General features: G+C 34.3%; 1 protein-coding gene across 2 annotated transcripts in view; it reads left to right on the forward strand.

Moving 5' to 3' along the window:
• The window catches only part of FSD1L (fibronectin type III and SPRY domain containing 1 like), a gene marked incomplete at both ends in the record, with an annotated part of 51,908 nt that extends 34,927 nt beyond the window's left edge, over positions 1 to 16,981 (forward strand). Inside the window, 8 exons of one of the 2 annotated variants that reach the window (XM_084238160.1) lie at positions 2,258 to 2,467; positions 3,527 to 3,625; positions 6,863 to 6,992; positions 7,891 to 7,923; positions 11,074 to 11,174; positions 11,874 to 12,125; positions 15,291 to 15,379; positions 16,859 to 16,981. In XM_084238160.1, the coding sequence (XP_084094286.1) occupies positions 2,258 to 2,467; positions 3,527 to 3,625; positions 6,863 to 6,992; positions 7,891 to 7,923; positions 11,074 to 11,174; positions 11,874 to 12,125; positions 15,291 to 15,379; positions 16,859 to 16,981 (1,037 nt within the window). The remainder of the gene's footprint in view (positions 1 to 2,257; positions 2,468 to 3,526; positions 3,626 to 6,862; positions 6,993 to 7,890; positions 7,924 to 11,073; positions 11,175 to 11,873; positions 12,126 to 15,290; positions 15,380 to 16,858) is intronic. The other variant, XM_084238161.1, reaches the window with a different exon arrangement.
• Positions 16,982 to 19,463: the final 2,482 nt, after the last annotated feature.

Here is a 19,463-nt window from a genome sequence, read left to right on the forward strand (position 1 = left end):
CAAAACCGCATGGTATTGGAACAAGAACAGACATACAGACCAATGGAATCGAATAGAAAATCCAGAAATAAACCCACAGGTTTATGGTCAACTAATCTTTGACAAAGGAGCAAAGACTATGCATTGGAGCAAAGAAAGTTTGTTCAATAAATGGTGCTGGGAAAACTGGGTCGCTACATGCAAAAGAATGAAGCTTGACCACCACCTCACACCATACACAAAAATCAACTCAAAATGGATTAAAGAACTAGACATAAGACCTGAAACCATAAAATATATAGAAGGAAATATAGGCGAAACACTACGTGATTTGCACATCAAAGACATCTTTACAGACACATCACCCAAAGCAGTGATAGTGAAGGCAAAGATAAACAGCTGGGACTATATCAAATTAAAGAGCTTTTGCACAGCAAAAGAGACAATAACAAAAACAAAGAGAAACCCCACCAACTGGGAGAACATTTTTGCACCCAACACTAATGATAAAGGACTGATCACAAAAATCTGCAAAGAGCTGATGAGTCTCAACAACAACAAAGAAAATAATCCAGTCAAAAAATGGGCAGAAGAGCTTAAAAGAAACTTCTCTGAAGAGGAAATGCAAATGGCCAACAGGCATATGAAAAAATGTTCAACATCACTTGTCATCAGGGAAATGCAAATCAAAACTACCATGAGATACCATCTTACACCAGTGAGAATGGCACATATTAAAAAAACTAGCAATAACAAATGTTGGCGAGGGTGTGGAGAAAAAGGAACTCTTCTGCACTGTTGGTGGGAGTGCAAACTGGTCCAACCACTGTGGAAAGCTGTGTGGAGATTTCTGGACCTACTAAACATAGAGCTTCCATATGACCCAGCAATTCCACTCCTAGGTATTTACCCAAAGGACACAGAAACATCAATTCCAAAGAGCACCTGCACCCCTATGTTTATAGCAGCACTGTTTACAATAGCTAAGCTTTGGAAACAACCCAAATGCCCAAAAATAGATGACTGGATCAAGAAGATGTGGTACATATATACCATGGAATATTACTCAGCATTCAAAAAAGATAAACACATGCAATTTGCTGCAACATGGATGGCGCTGGAAGGGATCATGCTCAGCGAAATAAGCCAAAAAGAAAAAGAAAAATACCGGATGGTCTCACTCATAGCAGGAATCTAGAAAACTTAAATAAGGGACCAGGAAAATGAATAACTATAAGAAAGTGAAAATCAAAATCAACAAAAAACTATGAACCAGAGACACTTTTAGGGGGGCGGGGGCGGGAGGGGAGGGATTGGGGTCAGAATGGGGGGCTGCAATTGTATGGGGAATATAACAATAAAATTTATAAAAAAAAAAAAAAATAAAATATGATTGAAGAGACTAAGTAGTAGTCCTGAAACTATAATGGAACTAGTAGGGGTAGTACCAAGGGAAATTTTAATTTTTATGTTACAGATAAAATGTTCTAGGAGAGTTTATAGGAGGAAGGCGTGAGAGAAGGGAACCATGGTTATAGAGGAAGAAAGTATAACTTGTCAGTGAGTATCTACATATACTTTGAAATTTGAGAATTAGTAACCTTTTTATATTCACTCACAAGACTCTAAGAGTAAAACTGCATTAAAGGAGAAATACACATTTTTCAAAATTGTATTTAGAACACCAGGTAATTTAAAGTAGTTTGGTTACTTCCATCATTAGAATCAATATTATTGGCAAGAGACTGGATTTTATTTTAGTTGTGAAAATTTGAGGTTGCAATATGTTGTAATATGTCAAAATATTACATAACCAGTTAATTGAGATTTTACTTTTAAGTAGAATAAAACCAAAGGTTTACTTATGGGGGAATAGGGAACTAAATTTCAGGGTAGGAAATCTCAAAAGGTGAAGTTTTCTTATTAACCTTTGGTTTCAAAGCAGTTTATTCTATTTTTGTCAATGGTTTATTTTTATAGCTGCTTTAGCAGGTTTAAAGTATATGTTCAAAAGTAACAAATTATTCTTGATTCTGTATCCTTAGAATATTTGAATTACTTTCTGCCAAATAAATTTATGAAAATCTTTGAAACCTAAATTTTTAAGTGGAGCTTTGAAAAATAGTCATTTTGCATTTCTAAGGTATTTCTTTTTTAGACTAATTCAATTTAATAATTCAAAAACAATATGAAAAAACGTAGTGTGAATGACTAACATTAAGTATTTGATTAGTATTATAATAAATGAGAAATAAGTTTTTCTCTTTTTCTAATTCAGTTCCCAAAGCTCCAGAGATTGATCCGGTAGAGTGTTTGGTGGCTGACAATGCTGTAACAGTATCCTGGAGAATGCCAGAAGAAGATAATAAGATTGACCATTTTATACTGGAATATAGGAAGACTAATTTTGATGGACTTCCACGTGTAAAGGATGAGCGATGCTGGGAGCTAGTTGATAATATTAAGGGTACTGAATATACACTGTCAGGTAAAGCAAATACATTTCATGAATCATCCTCAGAAAACAAATGTAATTATGAAAAATATTTTGCATTACTTTTAAAGATAAAGTATTGTTCTTCCTTTAGCTGAGCTAACTTTTTATATATTCAATATAGAAGTGAATTTTCCTAAAATATAAAAAAAAATATTTCATTTAAGCACTTCTGGATATTTGCAGCCTGGTAGAACATTGTGATACAAACATGAAGAGATGTTCTGTAAACAAAATACTTCAGGGTAATATTTCATTTTTACCTTGGTTTTCTACCAATAAAAAATGCTATTAACTTTTTAGATGTATGTTTTGCCCTACATTTTAATGATACTTTAAATATTGTTTCCTTGATACTTCTATGATTACCTTCATGATAATACTTAAAGTAGAGTTGCATCTTGGTATTAGAAAATTTGTGTTGGTGTTCTAAGAGTGTTTTTAAAGATAATTCCATCTAATGGGACTTTGAATATTTGAAATGGCCAAATATTGTTCAGTGCTTTCATGCATGAATATTGACATTACTATTACTGAGCACTAAACATTTGTCAGGAATTAGGTTGAAGTCTTTCACACAATGCAACCTGACATCTCATTTCGTCTTTATAATCATAAGATAGGTTTTATCATTTCTGTTTTACAGATACAAAACTGTGGCTCTGTCAGGTTGTTGAAAGTTTCATAGCTAATAATGTTTGGACTGAGATTTTAGTCTAGATCTGACTGGCTTCACAGTTTTGCTGTGAAGTTTTGCTTCATTTTATCGTTAAATTAATTTTTCACATAAAAAATGTTTCATAAATACACAAAATTTTTAGGGTTTCTGCTTTCTAGAAGTTGCATATATTACTTTAAATTGTGTTATCTTTTCTTGAATAAAAAGATGAAGATAGAGAATACCTTCTTACCACTGATTTTTTAACATATATTTGTACTTTTCCTAAGTAAAAAGATAGTTCCAAGGAGGAAAAAATAACTATTTGAAGTTTTATACACATATTTTTGGAGTATATTCCTTTTCATATCTGAAAATGATTTTCTTTTTTACAGGCTTAAAATTTGATTCAAAGTATATGAATTTCAGAGTGCGAGCTTGTAACAAGGCTGTGGCTGGAGAGTATTCTGATCCAGTGACCCTAGAGACAAAAGGTAAGATCAATAGCTATTTATCTAGCATAACACAAAATTTAACATTTGAAGTTATTCAGATCTTCTTGACATCCATTTCATGTATGGTTGCATATTTTCTCTCTCTCTCTGCTTCTCTCGCTCTCTCTTCCTTTCTCTCTCTCTCTCTCTCTCTGATTCCCAAAAATAGGAGTGATAAGATAGAGACATTAGCACTACAGTAGTGGTTTCATTAGGTTTTTCTCTGTCATACTATTCAGATGGATAAAATAATCTAATGACAGTACTGTTGTATTTGTTGGCAGCTGCTTAGTTTACAAAGTTCAGTCTGTAAATACATAAGTATCACTGAGATTGGCCAAGATTTTCCCAGGGATTAGATTATGACTCAATATTGGGAAAGGACCTTATCAGTTTAGGTCGGGGCCTCTATATTTTCTTAAATCTTACTGCAGAAGTGGACATTTATATAGTTTGTTGATGTTTACAAAGTACTTTAATATTTCTTCATTTCATAATTAAAATCTTGAGAGAGAAGTTGAAAAGATATTATTGATCCATTTTATAGATGAAAAATCTTGTAAAGTTCAAATATTAAATGATTTGCCCATAGTCCCTGGAACTAGCTTGGAAAAATTGTGATTTCCAAGTTTGCTACCATCCCTTACTGTGTGCCTGGAGCCTAGATGCTTCTGGTCTCTGAGAGCAACTTGGATTTAGTTAAAACTCCCTTAAATGATGTATTTTAACATAGAAGATTATCTCGGTATTTACTGATTTTAAAATCTTAATGCTAGAGATTTTCCCAGTTATGAAATAATTAACTGGGTTTACTTCTACAGCTAGACTCTATATATTATTGTAGGTACTTGGGCCTTAACTATTCTGTAGACTTCTACTTCATGTAACATTTGAATAGGTTTGCTTGCCAGAAGTTTGATATGATGTAGAGAAAAATATAAAAATATGAGAATATTTTATAAGAATAAAAATTTGAGAGCTGTAAGTTAAGAATAAGACAAATTCAGAAGAATATGTTTGCATCACAGAGATCTAACAAAACTATCTTGAAGTAACTTGTTGGGATTGGTAGTGTTTTTATTTGAGAAGTATAGATAACTTAGCCAGGAAATGCTATTATTCTGAAGTATTATCAAACTCTGAGATGTTACTGTGGTTTATTTAGTCATAGGTATAGGCAGATAATCTTGTCTACATAATTTGGACTGTTTTCAGCTCTTGCCAGGAAAAAAAAATTCTTATTATAATCCCCCCTGTGGAGCATCATCTTTGTTTTTATTTATATTTTTGAGCATCACATCTTTTTATTTCTTTTTTTCCTTCTCATTTACCTTTTATACTTAGTGACCAAACTTGGACTTATATATGGTGAGGTGTACATTTCAGTGTACTTTCCATAACTTCAGGAAAATGAAAATCAGCTCATAGTTTTCAGAGTTGGTCTGACTGTGACTGTTAATAGTGTTTGTACCTTAACTAGCCAAATTCTTGGGCTTTATATGTGTAGAGAAAGACTAAGTTGATTCCAATCCTTTTGGGCATTTGTTACTGTGAGGTAAACCCCCTGTGATGGGGATAGACTGAAACTCACTGGACAGGTCTCAATTTTGCTTAATCCTAAAATTTCAGTACCCACCTATTAAGGAATTCTATTTTAATTTTTACTGAAAAGCTGTATTACTTTTTTCACATTTTGTATTTTGTTCACTTCTGCTTGGATGCAAGTTTTAAAAACTATTAACTTGCATGGTAGGAGATATACTAGAAGTGGTTATGCTCAGTTGATTTGTATTTAGAATGCTGTTTTGTTAGTAAAGACAATGAACAATGGGTCAGAGGCATAGTTGAGATTAAAGTGCTCTTTGCAGAATAGCAGAGGATAAAAGGATTCTTGATTCACTTGGTAAACAAACACAGTAGGTTCCTTTTATGTTTATTTTGTCATCTGATGATGCATAGTTCATAGACATTGAAAGCCTTAGCTAAATCAAGCAATATCTTTAAGTGAAATGTTATCAGGGAATATTCCTTCAATGAGTAACTACCAGACATTTGAACTTTTAGAGGGAAATATAACTAACCAAAGCAGACTAGTTGCTAATTGTAGTAGGTGAAATCTTGCTTTAATACAAGATTCTAGGAAATACATTTTAATATAGGATGACCTATGCAGTACTAACTGTGAATCAGTACATGTTAATGATTTCCCCTTAATTACCAAAGAGAGAAGGTAATACCTTGTTACACTGATTACCTAAATTAGCAATTCTGATAAAATCTTGTGAGTAGTATAGGCAGTTCTCCCTGCCCATTTGAAATTTGAAAAATATAGTTTTGACACAGGTTTTTAAATTTGTTGTAATTTGAGTGCTCTCCTCCACTCCCCACCTTCTTCGGCCATGTAAATCAGCATGACCTGTTTTCCCTTTTTTGTCTTAATTTGAAACTATGGAGCATTTTTAAGTATGAAATTATTAAGTATTGCAGTATCAGAAAGAAAATGTGTATGCCAGGCTATAATTTTTTGACACCACATCATTTTTTCCTCATTTATAATTCTGTCAGCTCTGCTTCCTGTTTGGTTATAACAGTTAACTATTAATCAACTGATATTCTTTTTTTTTTTTAGATTTATGTATGTATGTATGTATGTATGTATGTATGCATGCATGCATGCAAGCACTGGGTACAGTCAGAAGCGCGGGAGGGTGAGAGAATTCACCAGAGCCAGAGCGGGGAGCAGAGCAGGCAGAAGGACCGAAGTATACTGCTGAGGGGAGCAGCGGGCGGCAGGAGAGGTCTGCACGCCATGTGGGACCCTGCTCCGGTGGCGGCTGGGGAGCAGCCGGGGATTGAACCGGCACTTCAGAGGCTGCATGCAGCTTCACAGCCCAGCGCTCAACCGCTGCGCCACCGTGGAGGCCCTCAACTGATATTCTAATAACGGGAAATTAAGGTTATTATGTGTTGGAGTTTCTAGCAGAAATTCCAGTGACCAAGCAAGTACTGTTTTTTTATTGGAAGGTAGGAGAGACAGAAAAGTATAAGGGGAAATAAAGTAGAAATTAATAAATTATAGCCTTATTATTACGGGCTTTAAATGTAGGATCAGAAATTTGAACTTGATTCTTAATATATAATATTCAGTCGAATAAATGGGAAAATAATGGGATAGCTGTGCTTTTGACACTGAAGATAAGCTCTATTTCTTAAAAATTGAAATACTGTTTTGGATAGCACTTAACTTCGCTTTGGATAACTCATCATCCCATTTGAACCTGAGAGTTGAAGATAGCTGTGTAGAGTGGGATCCCACAGGAGGAAAAGGTCAAGAAAATAAAATTAAAGGAAAAGAGAACAAGGGCAGGTAAGCCAGTTCATTATATCTGTTATCTGGACTCGTGCTTTTAAATTGATTCTTAACAGTGACTTACATTGAAATTGTTATCCTATGTAGCAATATGATTTGTGGTATGTTAGTTAATAACCAAAGTGAAGAATGTGTTGTTAGTCCTTAAATTTGTCATTAGCATTTCACAGTCCTCTTCTTTCTTAAACCTTTTTTTAAAGATTTCTTTATTTATGCATACAAGAGCTGGCGTACAGGCCAGAGGTGCGTGAGGTGAGAGGATTCACCAAAGATAGAGTGGGGAACAGAACAGGTAGAGTGACTGAAATACATTCCTAAGGGGAACAGCGGGAGAGTCAGGAGAGGCCTGCTGTGGCATGTGGGTAGTTCCCCGGCCAGGGATCAAACTTGTGCTGCAGCGGCTGCAGATGGCTTCATAGGTTGAGTCTTAACCGCTTGCACCACCAGGGAGACTGACCCCTTTATACATTTTCTATTTCAGTATTGCATTTCTTTAAAGTTTTATGTACAGCAGCTTAAACTGCTTAGAGAGAGGTTCCTAGTACAATTCCTGAATTTTAGGCTGATATATCACCTGTATTATATGAAAGTCTGCATTGACTGCATCTACAGTTTTTAGTGTGTTCAACTCCCATATCTTACCCTAATCAGCCTCCTTCTCAACTGAAAGGCAAACTTGAGGGTCTTTGTTGTTTCACACTTATTTAAATAGTCTGAAAATATGGATCCCGTTTTTAGTAGAGGAAAATTTTGCTCAAACTTAAGGTTATCGTACAGTGTGTTACAATAGTGAATAAAAAAAAAATTCCGTGGCAAACTTCTGATAATAAGCTATTATAATAAGCTATTAAATTATGACACAGTCTCTTAACAGGTACTTATTTTTATCTGACAGTGTCCATGTTACTTCACTGAAGAAACACTCAAGGTGATAATCTGTGTCTGTCTAGTTCTAGGACTTAGTATTTAGCTTGGCTGAATAACTTTAAATTTTTTCTTTTAACTAATAAGCAGATACCATTGCAGCAGCTTTGATAAACTAAAATACTGCTTTGTGTAGACTGTCTGCCCTGGTAGCTTATGTTTTGAATTTATGGCATTATAGTGTGCTGTATATTATTTGGATTCTAGTATAAATGATAACAAAACAATAACTCTGCTTTGAAGTCTTTCCTGAATTATTTTCTCTCATCTGATTTTTTTCCCCTGCATTTATTTACACCTGGCATCTTTCTTGTGCTGTTTTCAATATATCTAACATATAGTATTGCTTTTATTTGTATTTGACAGAAGGTAGGTTTCGAAATGTTATATATTTTCTATTACTCATGCAGTTTCAAAAGCATCAAGGATAAAAAATAAAGGTCATTTGCTGAAGTGATTATTAGGACAGTGCTAGAAAGATGAATCAATTCAAATTGCACAAGTAATAATGTGTTAATTTGAAGATACCACTTTTTACCAGAAACTGATATATGTTCTCTTTTTAGAATTATCTTCCTCCCTACGGTCTTTTTGCTCATTGGTAAAAATGATTCATAGTAGGTGTGTTCACTATCCTATAAGTTGTAAAGTGCTGCTGGATTTAATAGAGTCTGGGAAGTTTCATTTGGTCATTTGGAGATTTCTAGACTGCTTGTATTTAACATTTCAGGTAACAGTTAACCCTGGACCAACACAGGGTTGGTTGAGCCCTTGGTATATAACCAGGACTAACTATAAGTTATACTCAAAGTTTAAACTGAGAGGAAGGGAAACCTCCACATTATTCAGGGGATGGGTATTATTATTTTTATGGCATTATGTATGTAAGCTACTTATAGAAATATATATTATTCTTATCATAAATGCTTGTTCACTGTAGCATGTCTGCTGGATATTGTAAGGTTTATAGTAGTAAACTCTGGTTCTTCCTTCAAGAAATTTACCCTAACTTACGTAAATTTTATATATACATATGTATGTAGAAAAGTATGTCTATATCATTCATCCATGTCCACACACAAATAATAATACAAAGTAGAAATCATGTGTAAAGTAAGTGCGAATAAAGGAGTTTAGAAGAAGGTGTCCTGAACTTCTAAGTGTTGAATCAGTGTCAGGGCAGTGAACCAAACTGAAAGCAGTAATCAAGTCTATTTCCTTACCCTGATTGTATAAGTCAGAGGCGGCAAAGAAAAGGCTGCTAGCTCCCACGGTCTGCCGTTTTTTCCATAGAATGGCACCATGTAAGGGTCAGGTGAGTAAATCAGTGCAGATCGCAGATGAAGGATATCTAGAGGATCATCTCACTGCCTAGGAAGCCACAAATAAAAGGTTGCTGCTGTTTTGTTTTATGATCTGAAGGCCAGGAAGATGGTTAGAGTTGGGAAAGGTTAGGAGTAGATAAATACTGAGACAGAGCGAAGAAACCCTCCCACATCACTACCTCTGCCCCCAGTAAGAGGATCTCTGCAGAAGCTGCTGCAAGAGGTCTCAGCTGAGACTTTCCATTCCTAGTTCAGTTGTATCCCCCTCATTCCCCAAGGAGTCTTCTGAATAGAAATGTCTAAACTAGGAATGTCGATATGCATATAGCATTGGATGGAGGTAGGACTCCAAACATTGCAGTGAACTAGTTCTGTAACAAGTGTGGTGTGGAGAAGGCAGACACATATGTGCGCCCCAACCCCACCCTAGGTCTGCCAGGTAAAACCTTATAATTGCCTATGGACCTGAAAGGTCACATACAGGATTTGGGCCTGGAGCTAGACTTCTCAAAAGAGTTATTTAACTGCTAGGATCTGAGAGACCTTCATTAAAGGAATGAAAACTAGTTCTGGAAGAAGTGGAAGAATTTGTGGCATTTGGATTTGAAGTGATAGAGGGAATAACAAAAGGAAAGGCAATGAAGCATATTGTGTGAGTTAAAGGAACTCTAAATGATACATTTAGCTGCATAGTGCTCCCTGAAAGTGAGAAAGCAAAAAACAGATTGGGAGCAAATCAAGAACAACCTGAAATGCTAAACTAAGTTGTTTATAAACAGTAAGGAAGTACCTGACTATTTCAAAGTAAGAAAATCATCCTTAGGTTTATCTGGTAAACAGTGAATAAAATGAAACAGGTAACAAAGAGATCATTTGGAAGCTGGTATAACGACCAGAATATATGCAACGAAGAGCCTTTATTCAGATAGGTGAGTGACTGAGATGTCTTACTGGGGGTGGGAGGTAGAGATCCTGTTTGACATAAGATAATAATAGCCATTGTACTTCTTCAAAAGTGTACTTTGGATTTGGAGTTTAGAATGCCACAATGGGAATTCTCCTTAATTACTTTCCTCTGAAATTTAAACTGCTGTTCTCAGTAGATACCTGTTTTTCTTTTCTCCATGCTTTCCCTTAATTTCTTTTACACTGGTAAGTTATAATAATTTTTTTTCTAATGCAGTCATTCAATTGAAATTTTATTTTATTTTAAAATCTATGGGATTTGATCTATTTTGAATTTTTGAGAGTTAGTGAAAGGCATAATACTGTTCAGTTTACTTTGTCATATAATTTTATAGAAGGGGAGGTCAGGATGGCTCTTGTCCGTTTTAGTAAGAAATGTTTTATAATACTTGATATTGTCATATGCATGAGTTCAAGAAATCCAGATGACCCAGAACAAAATACCTACTGCTTGTTAAAATGGTTATTTCATTTTGATTATAAGTAGTCTATTTTTGCCTTTGCTTTTACTTAATTTAGCTGCAGCGTATAGTACACTATCTTTCTTGGGTTCTCTTTTTTCTTCAGTTATTTTCCTTTTGTCTTACCTCATTTTGACTTTGTTTCTTATTTAAACTGTGTTCTTTGCTTAAGCCTTGCTCACTGTCTGCATGATATTAGTATTTTCAGCCTGCTTAATGTTAAATAACTTCTTAAATTTGAGTATTTATAATTGACACCTGTTTTATATTAATTTAGATAAAATTAAGTGCTGTTATTTTTACAACATATTTAGAAATCTTTTGACATGTTCCTTCCATGATTTGTAATTTTAGTTTGTGAAACATTTACAACATAATTGTTTTTCTTGTGTTCCTTTGTAGAAGTGGTACACCATCCCCCAAACGGACATCTGTAGGCTCCAGGCCACCAGCAGTGAGAGGCAGCAGAGATCGTTTTACTGGGGAATCATACACAGTGCTGGGTAGGATAAACATCATGGTTACTCACAGTCACATTGATGGGCTTTCCACTCATTGAGATCTGGAGTGACTGCCTGTGTATTGAATAAATCTTTGCAGAAGCCTGATTACTTTGGTGGGATTTTGAGTTGTCTTACTATTAAAGTGGCTAAAACTCAATACAGTACTCCACGTATTTTTCTAACCTTTGAGGGGCTAGTATGGAAGAAAAGTTCTGAAGCCTTTTATATTCAGAAAAATTAGTTATAAATACAAAGTGAAATTATAGTAGATACTCTACATTTAGTGTCTGTGTGCTAACATGATTATTCAAAATTTTTGTGCCATTCTGTGGGATGAGAAAGAAGTGAGAGCCTCCTTGGTGGTGCAGTGGGTTGAGTGCAGCGCTGTGAAGCTGTCCGCAGCCTCTGCAGCGTCGGTTCAATTCCCGACCAGCCAGGGCGATTCCCACATGGCGTGGCAGACCTCTCCTGTCACATCCACTGCTCCCCTCAGCAGTGCCTTCGATCTGTCTGCCTGTTCTGCTCCCTGCTCTGGCTCTGGCAAATCCTCTCACCCTCCCATACCTCTGGCCTGTACCTCAGCTATTGTATAAATATAAATAAATAAATAAATCTTTTTAAAAAAGAGAAAGAGGTGAAAATCTGTGTGTTGATAAAGAGGAGGTTAAGAGTCAAATATGTCTTTCTGATCTTTTGTAGGAGACACTGCTATTGAAAGTGGACAACATTATTGGGAGGTCAAGGCCCAGAAGGATTGTAAATCCTACAGTGTGGGAGTAGCATATAAGACTTTGGGGAAATTTGATCAGTTAGGAAAGACAAATACTAGTTGGTGTATCCATGTCAACAACTGGCTACAAAACACATTTGCAGCAAAGCACAATAATAAAGTCAAAGCCTTGGATATTACTGTTCCTGAGAGAATAGGTGTATTTTGTGATTTTGATGGGGGTAAGTTTTCTTACTTTCTCATAAGTTCTTTTATCATAGTTGGTAGTTTTTCATTATCTTTACTGGTAATCATTTATATAGAGTTTCCTTTGGTATTGTGGTTAAAGTTGTTTTGACATACTGTGAATTGATCAATTTTGGCTCTAGAACTGACTCAAAGGATATGTGATATCAACCCAGAACCTTGCAGAAATACTTCTCTATAACATACTAAATGTATCAGAAAGAAAGATTTTGCTCATTTTTGCTCATATCAGTTTCATTACACTTCTGCTTTCTTCCTTTACCTTGTTTTAAAAGAGAGATGATGTCATATTTTTCAAGTTGAACTAAATCTTAGAAATTACCCAGTCCATCTGCCACATGATATAAAATCCTTAATTACATTATATATGCAGGCGGTTGCCACTCCCATGAAGAATTCAGTAAACCGCCTGTTTCTTGTTGGACAGCAGTTGATTAGGAAGTGTTTCTTGAATTGACTCACTTTTTTACCTAGTAACTTCTGAGATTGTTGCTCTTAAATTTTGTCATATGATAAAATGTACAATTATGTTTCCCTAATCCACATTTACTTGATAATCCTTGTAGTTTGAAAACTACTGACATTGCTTCTCTTGACCTATTTTTCCAGGCTAAACATTCTCTGTATCATTAGCTGTTGCTCAGAATTTTCCAAGACCTTTCTAATTTCCTATGATTGTGTACTACGTCAATATATTTTTTAAAGATTGGTTCTTAGATTAGAACAGCTTCTGACCAGCACAGGACAGTGATTTGGCTACATAATCTCTAATGTGATTAATGGCCCTGGTGACCTATATTGAATATGTAGCCACTAGATCTTTTTTCATGATGTTCTTTCAAATTGCTTTTCCTGCTTATATTGGGCTACTTAGTGATACCATTTTTGTAACTTAAGTGAAGAATATTACATATCTTTCTTAAATTTTATCTTAATATGTTTAGCCAAGCTTTCCCTCCAGAAAGTCTTCTAAAAATTAAACTTGATATTTATCTTTTGTAAAAACTTCTTTAAGCTTTTGAATTAGTGATTTGATGAGTATATTCTCTACTGACCTCTAAATATTTGTAAAAAAAAATTGTGAAGACGATGTAGTGTTGAATTAGGGAAAAAGCAATTACCTGGATACTTCTCTCCAAGTTGCCATTTTTACCTAATAAAGGCAATTTTACCGTTTAAGTAACATTGTGTTCACATAATTCCATGAACTATCAACCTCATTACTTATACAAAAGGAAAATAGTTAATTTGGGTTTTTACTTTTAGTGATGAGATGTCAGTTTCATTACACTCTTGTTTTAATTCACTTTGACTCATATAAATAATATTCCTCAGGATAAAAGGCAATTTGTTGGCACTTTTTTTTCTTTTTTAACTGTCAGTGTTAACATTTGCTTCTCATCTTCTCTCCTTTTTTCCAAGCTTTGTGATTTCACAAAGATAGTAGTGAGATATGTAATTACTAGCCTAGAGATTATAGGGCATATGAAGGAAAAGTTATTATGTAGAATGAGATCCGAATGAAGGCATTGAAAAAAATAGGTTATTCTATTTTTAGGAGTCAAGGGAAGTGGATTCTGCACATTTTAGAAAACTATAGTCATATGATGATGGTCAAGTATTTGAAATGACAGCAAGTAAATGGTTAAATGTGGATGAGATTGTAAGAACAGGTAGTAAAAGACTTTTCAGAAGGTATACATTGAGTAACATAGGGAGGACCATGATTACTCTGTTCAGTAATATATATATCTGTACTCCCTGGCAAGTGTGTTTGTTTTTTTTTTTTTTAACATAGTAAACCCTTAATTGAGTGAGTGATTAGTAGTAGCAAGGTGCTGGCAGTGGGGAAGATCAAGAAGATTGGGTATGATGTTGTGAAAGTAGAATTCATAGGACTTGGAAACTAAATAATGGACTGGAGGAGGAGAGACAAGGAAGGGTTGAAGTTGACTGTCAGGTTCCAGCTGGTGCGAACTATAGGATATTAGTGTCATCAACAGGATAGGGAACAAAGAGTCCTACGGGAAAATTAGGTGCCAACAGGATGACCATGTGGCATGGCTGGCAAATATTTAGAAATTTGTTGCTAGAATTCAAGAAGAGAAGTAGAACTGAAGCTAAATATTTGATATAGCATCACAGAACAGCTACCGGAATTTTCACTAAATAATAAACTACTACTACTCTGCTCATTATGACCGTATTTAAGTTAACATTTTGAGGTAATGTATACATAAAGTAGCCAGTGTTTTAATAGTAGGTAAAAATGTTAATTTCTTTTTTATTTGGTGAGAACTGATAAGGGAATACTGTAGAGAGAAAAGAGAACCTGGACAAGCATCTACATTTGGAATAGGAGAAAAAATGAAGTCATTCTCAGGGCTAGGATTTAATCCAAGAGAATAATCATGGAGTAGAGTTTTTAAAAGTGCTAATGGCTGTAAGGAGGATCAGGTTGTTCAGAGGTAAGAGAGACAGAGGTGTTTTATTTGCATGATTGTGTTGAAAGACAAACTGAGGTCAGGGGGTTTTAAAAATTAACAAAGCTGCAGCAGTGATAACTGCTATGATTTTAGAGACTGAAGTAGGTTTAAAGTAGTTAGAAGATAAGATTTAATAGAGTCAATCTTAAATGGTAATAGAATTTGATTAGAAATACTGGTTATAACAAAGGAGGAGATCTTATACCTAAATCACAATGCTGTAAACCAATGTCACCACAAAAAGAGAGAGAGAGAGAGAGAGAGAGAGAGAGAGAGAGAGAGAGAAAGCCTGGTTATAGTAAACACAAGGAAGCCTTGCTCTTTTTTTTTTTTTTTTTAAACAGGCAAAGGAAATCATTTGTTAAGTAAGAAAATAGTTTATAGTTGAAAAAGTACTATAGTGCCAGGTAATGGCAGCACTATGGAGATCTTGAAAATCAGGAGAAGAAAATTAGATTTGGGCATTTTCTTAAATTGAACATGTTTACTGCTGATTTTCAAGTGATAATTACTAGTCCAGTTCTTACAGTTTGTAACAAAAGTAATGCCAAAATATGCATTGTTATTTTATGCATGATTATTTGTGACTTAATAAAACGTTATACTTTTTCGTATAATAAATTAGACCTTTCTTTCCCCCCCCCTTCCTTTTAGGTCAACTTTCTTTCTATGATGCAAACTCAAAACAGTTGTTATATTCTTTCAAGACAAAATTTACTCAGCCAGTCCTACCAGGTTTCATGGTTAGTATCTAATTTGTGTTTTATTTGGCTTGGCAACATTAAGAAGAATAAACTATGTTTTATAGTTGGGGAAACATCTCTTATTTTTATATTTTATTTTTTCTTCATATTCCTCTCTCTTTCCCCAGCCCATATCTTCCTATCTTGTAATTGTCTGTATGTTTTTGGTATATTTTATTCAAATAAATGTTAATACATAAAAGAACACAAATCATGAGGATGCAGTTTGATGGATTTTCACAGGACTACATGTACTTCTGTATCCAGCATCTTGGTCAAGAAATGGACCATTACCACAACCTCATAAGACGCTTTGCACCCATTGCTGGCTCCTAATAGCCCTCCTCCAAAGTGGTTACTCACTTGAGTTTTAATATCATAAATCCATCTTGCTTCCTTTTCAGCTTTGTATAAATGGAATCATACGGTATCTTTTTGGCTTAACATGCTTATGAGATTTATACATGCTGCTCTATGTGGTGATGGTTTACTCATTTTCGTATAGTTTTCCATTTTATGATTATATCACTTTATCCATTCTGATTTGATGGATACTTGGGTAGATTTTATTTGGGACCATTCACAAATAGAATTACTATAGTCTTGCTTATGTCTCTTGGTAAATGTGTGTATATATTCCCATTAGTTACATATACTTAGGATTGGGGTTGCTGGATCATATGGTATGTGTATGTAATATAATCAGAGGTAATGGAGACTTCCAAATTGTTTTCCAAAGTCAGTTATACTAGTTCACCACCAACAATATATGAGAATTTAGGTTCTTCCACATCTTTATCACCAATTAAGATTATCTTTTTAAAAATTCAGTCCTTCTGAGTATGATGTATTATTACACTGTGGTTTTCATTTGCATTTTCTTAGTGACTCATGCTGTTATAAAAATTTTTATGTTTATTGACTGTTTGGATAGACTCCTGTAAAATGGTTTTCAAGTCTTTTTTGCCTTTTATTTATTGGGTTCTATTTTGTAGTAAATAGTCTGAGCCTTTTGCCTGATGTATTTATCGCAATTGCAAGTATCTTCTCAGCTATGGCTTTCCTTTTTCCCTCATAGTGATGTGTTTTGATTAATAAAAATGTTATTTAATCTATTGATATTTTTATTTATGGGTGGGTGGCACTTTTTGTGTTCTGCTTAATCCGTATTAGCCCCAAAGTAATGAAAATGGTCTTATTTTTTTCTAAAAACTTTTCCTTGTCCATAGATACAAACTTCATTTATAATGCCAGTATGATGTAGAATTGCTATGTTTGGTATGAATTTGGAGTGAAAATACTCTCTTTACTTATTCCCAGACCTTTCAACTTCCTCTCAGTTCAAATATAGCAGTTACAAGTTTGAAATTTTTTCATGTTCATGTATATGGCATTCTGCTTTTCAAAAGGAAATTAAAGGGTCGCTTAAACTCTTAATTTGGCTTGAAATTTGATAGAAGCTGTGTTTTTGTCTTCTAGGTTTGGTGTGGTGGACTTTCTTTGAATACTGGGATGCAAGTTCCAAGTGCTGTGAGAACATTTCAAAAAAGTGAAAATGGAATGACGGGTTCAGCTAGCAGCCTAAACAATGTTACTCAGTAATGGCTACTGGAATGTGTTTATTCCCCTGTCTTTTCATTGAATGGCCTTTTCTGTGCAGCTACTAATCACAGAAATTTATAATGATGGAAATCAGGTTTGCTACGTCCTGCTTTAACACCTGGAATCTGTTAGCATTAAGCATCTAGTATGAAGCATTCACAGAAACCTCCTGCGCAGTGTCATAGAAGCAAGCAGATGTTGAAGAATCTGAAGTTTTGAAGAGTAAATGGGGGTAAAGGGCAGTGTTTTAGTTGTATAGAAACCCATTTTTGTGTTTCTTGGATTACTTTGACTTTTCTAGTATGTATAGTAACATCTGGTAGTCCTAGGGCCTGGGCTGAAAAAACATTTGAATTTTTGCCTTCTTTCCTCATTACTACCTATTTAGTTCTTGCACTGAAGCTTTAAAAATATATAGTCCTCTAAGGGTCTCTAAAAACTGAAATAATTGGTTGGAGATGTAGAAAAGTTTTCTTAGAATAGGGGTTTATAAATAAATTGAGTTACTGGCTAGCTTTATATCATTTTCTCTTTTCCATATATTTTGGTATTTTTCTTTTGGTTTAACTCAAAATAGAGTAGGAATTTTGTGGACATAATGGCTTAAAATCACCCAAATTTTGTTTTTTTACCTGCTGCACTACTGGTGGCAAAGGGGATAATCTTCATATGTTGCTTTCTTTAAATAGACTTCTTTTCATTCCATCATTTTGCATGATGGGTAAAATTTTCAAAAGCTTTATATTTTCTGATTTTGTTGTCTACTTTAAAACCACTTTCAATAGTTATCTGGTAAAATCCCCACTTGCATTTGGTAATACATGATAAATATATTGATTTTTAACATTTTTAGTAGAAATGAGTTTATTAAAGTTACTGAATGGTAAGAAGGACAGGTTATAAAGGGAGGTGCCTAAATCTATCTTTTACTGAAGTAATTTACATCTGCTTTTTAACTATACATGGAATAGTTTGAACAATTTTTTAAGAAATCCACATATCTGACTTACTTGGCACCTAAGTTTTTCAAACATAACTATTCAGAGATTATTTTTCTCTCAGTCCTTTTATTTGCTTTCTAAAAGGGGTTAATTCTTCCAAAAATTGATGGAGAAATCTTTCTCAAACTTATGGAAAATATGTTAAACAATGACTAAAACCCGTGGTTATCAAACAGATAACTATTTTTTAAAGGTTGATTAAAATTTCTAACACAGTTCCTTTGAGCCAAACTAAAAGTTGTACTTACAGTATTTAAGAATGCCTTGAGCATTTTAAAGAGGTCTACATTTGTGTTTTCCTTTATTTTTGAAGCTTACCTTGTCATGTTGACTTTCTTTTCATTTTATATTGTGTTAAAACAACCTTCTCCGAAGAAGTGACTGTTGCTGCTTACACTTGAGGTGGTTTCTACTGAAAGACCTGTGGAATGGTAATAGCTAATTTTCTCAAAGTTTACTGCTTACTGATGGCTTTTTTTTTATTGGTTAAATCTAAATGAGCAATTTCATTTGAACTGGGGTCTTATTTTTCTGGAGGACATTCATATCTACATAGTTGTTTGGTGATATGTTGGTAATTTTAAAGGCTGTAAGGCAGCCTTTAATGAAATATGTTCAGAGAGATTCTTTTGATTATCCAACAAATATAATTTTGGTTTTTGTTCCTTGTGGAGATTTAGAAGTGTTCTATTCTCTGTAGCAGGGTTATCCAGGACCTAAGGAAACAGGAAGCTATAATTCCCTTTTATAGTCCAACCTAAAAGCAGTAATTTAGTGGTCTAGTTGCTTTATGTGAACAGTTATACAATAAATTTTAGCAAACATGACACAGAAAAAGTCAGGAATTCTTATATAAAATTTTTTACTATTATGTCTGATAAAATTTTGTCGTCTTACTAATTCAGTGCCTTCTTCTCCTCTAAGCATACTCTCGTTCCATACCCCATGCGTGTCAACTGATATTTAAGCCAGAGCCCATTCTGTTGTACTGGTGAGGGCCTTCTATTCCAGGGACATGGGCGAAAGGAACTGTTAATCAGGGGCTGGAGGAGTGCATTTGATTCTTTCCTGTGCTCATGTCATCATTTGAAATTCTTCATATAAAATATTCTAATATTCATTTGGAAAATTCATTTGAAATAATACCATTATTACTCAAAATAAGAATCTGAGGTTTTCTTACTCTGCCTCTTTTTAAAGGTCTCCAAAATTAAAGAACAAAATGTATGGATTATATTTAGTTGTTTTAAATTTGTGTTACTTTAAACTGGAGAAAGTTTGCCACCCTCATTTTCAAACTAGAAAATAATCAATGGTAGTGCCTACTTAAATAGTCTTAAAGTACTTGACCATAATAGATAACATTCTCACTGACATTTGAATTTAAAAAATGTTAACTCTTTTGCTAAATTTAACATATCATGAAAAGTTGATACACCCTTAGAAACATTCTTTATTGCTTTCCTTACTCCTTGTCTTGG

This window comes from Talpa europaea, assembly GCF_964194135.1.
Source record: "Talpa europaea genome assembly, chromosome: 7".
In the NCBI taxonomy this organism is placed as follows: Eukaryota; Metazoa; Chordata; class Mammalia; order Eulipotyphla; family Talpidae; genus Talpa; species Talpa europaea.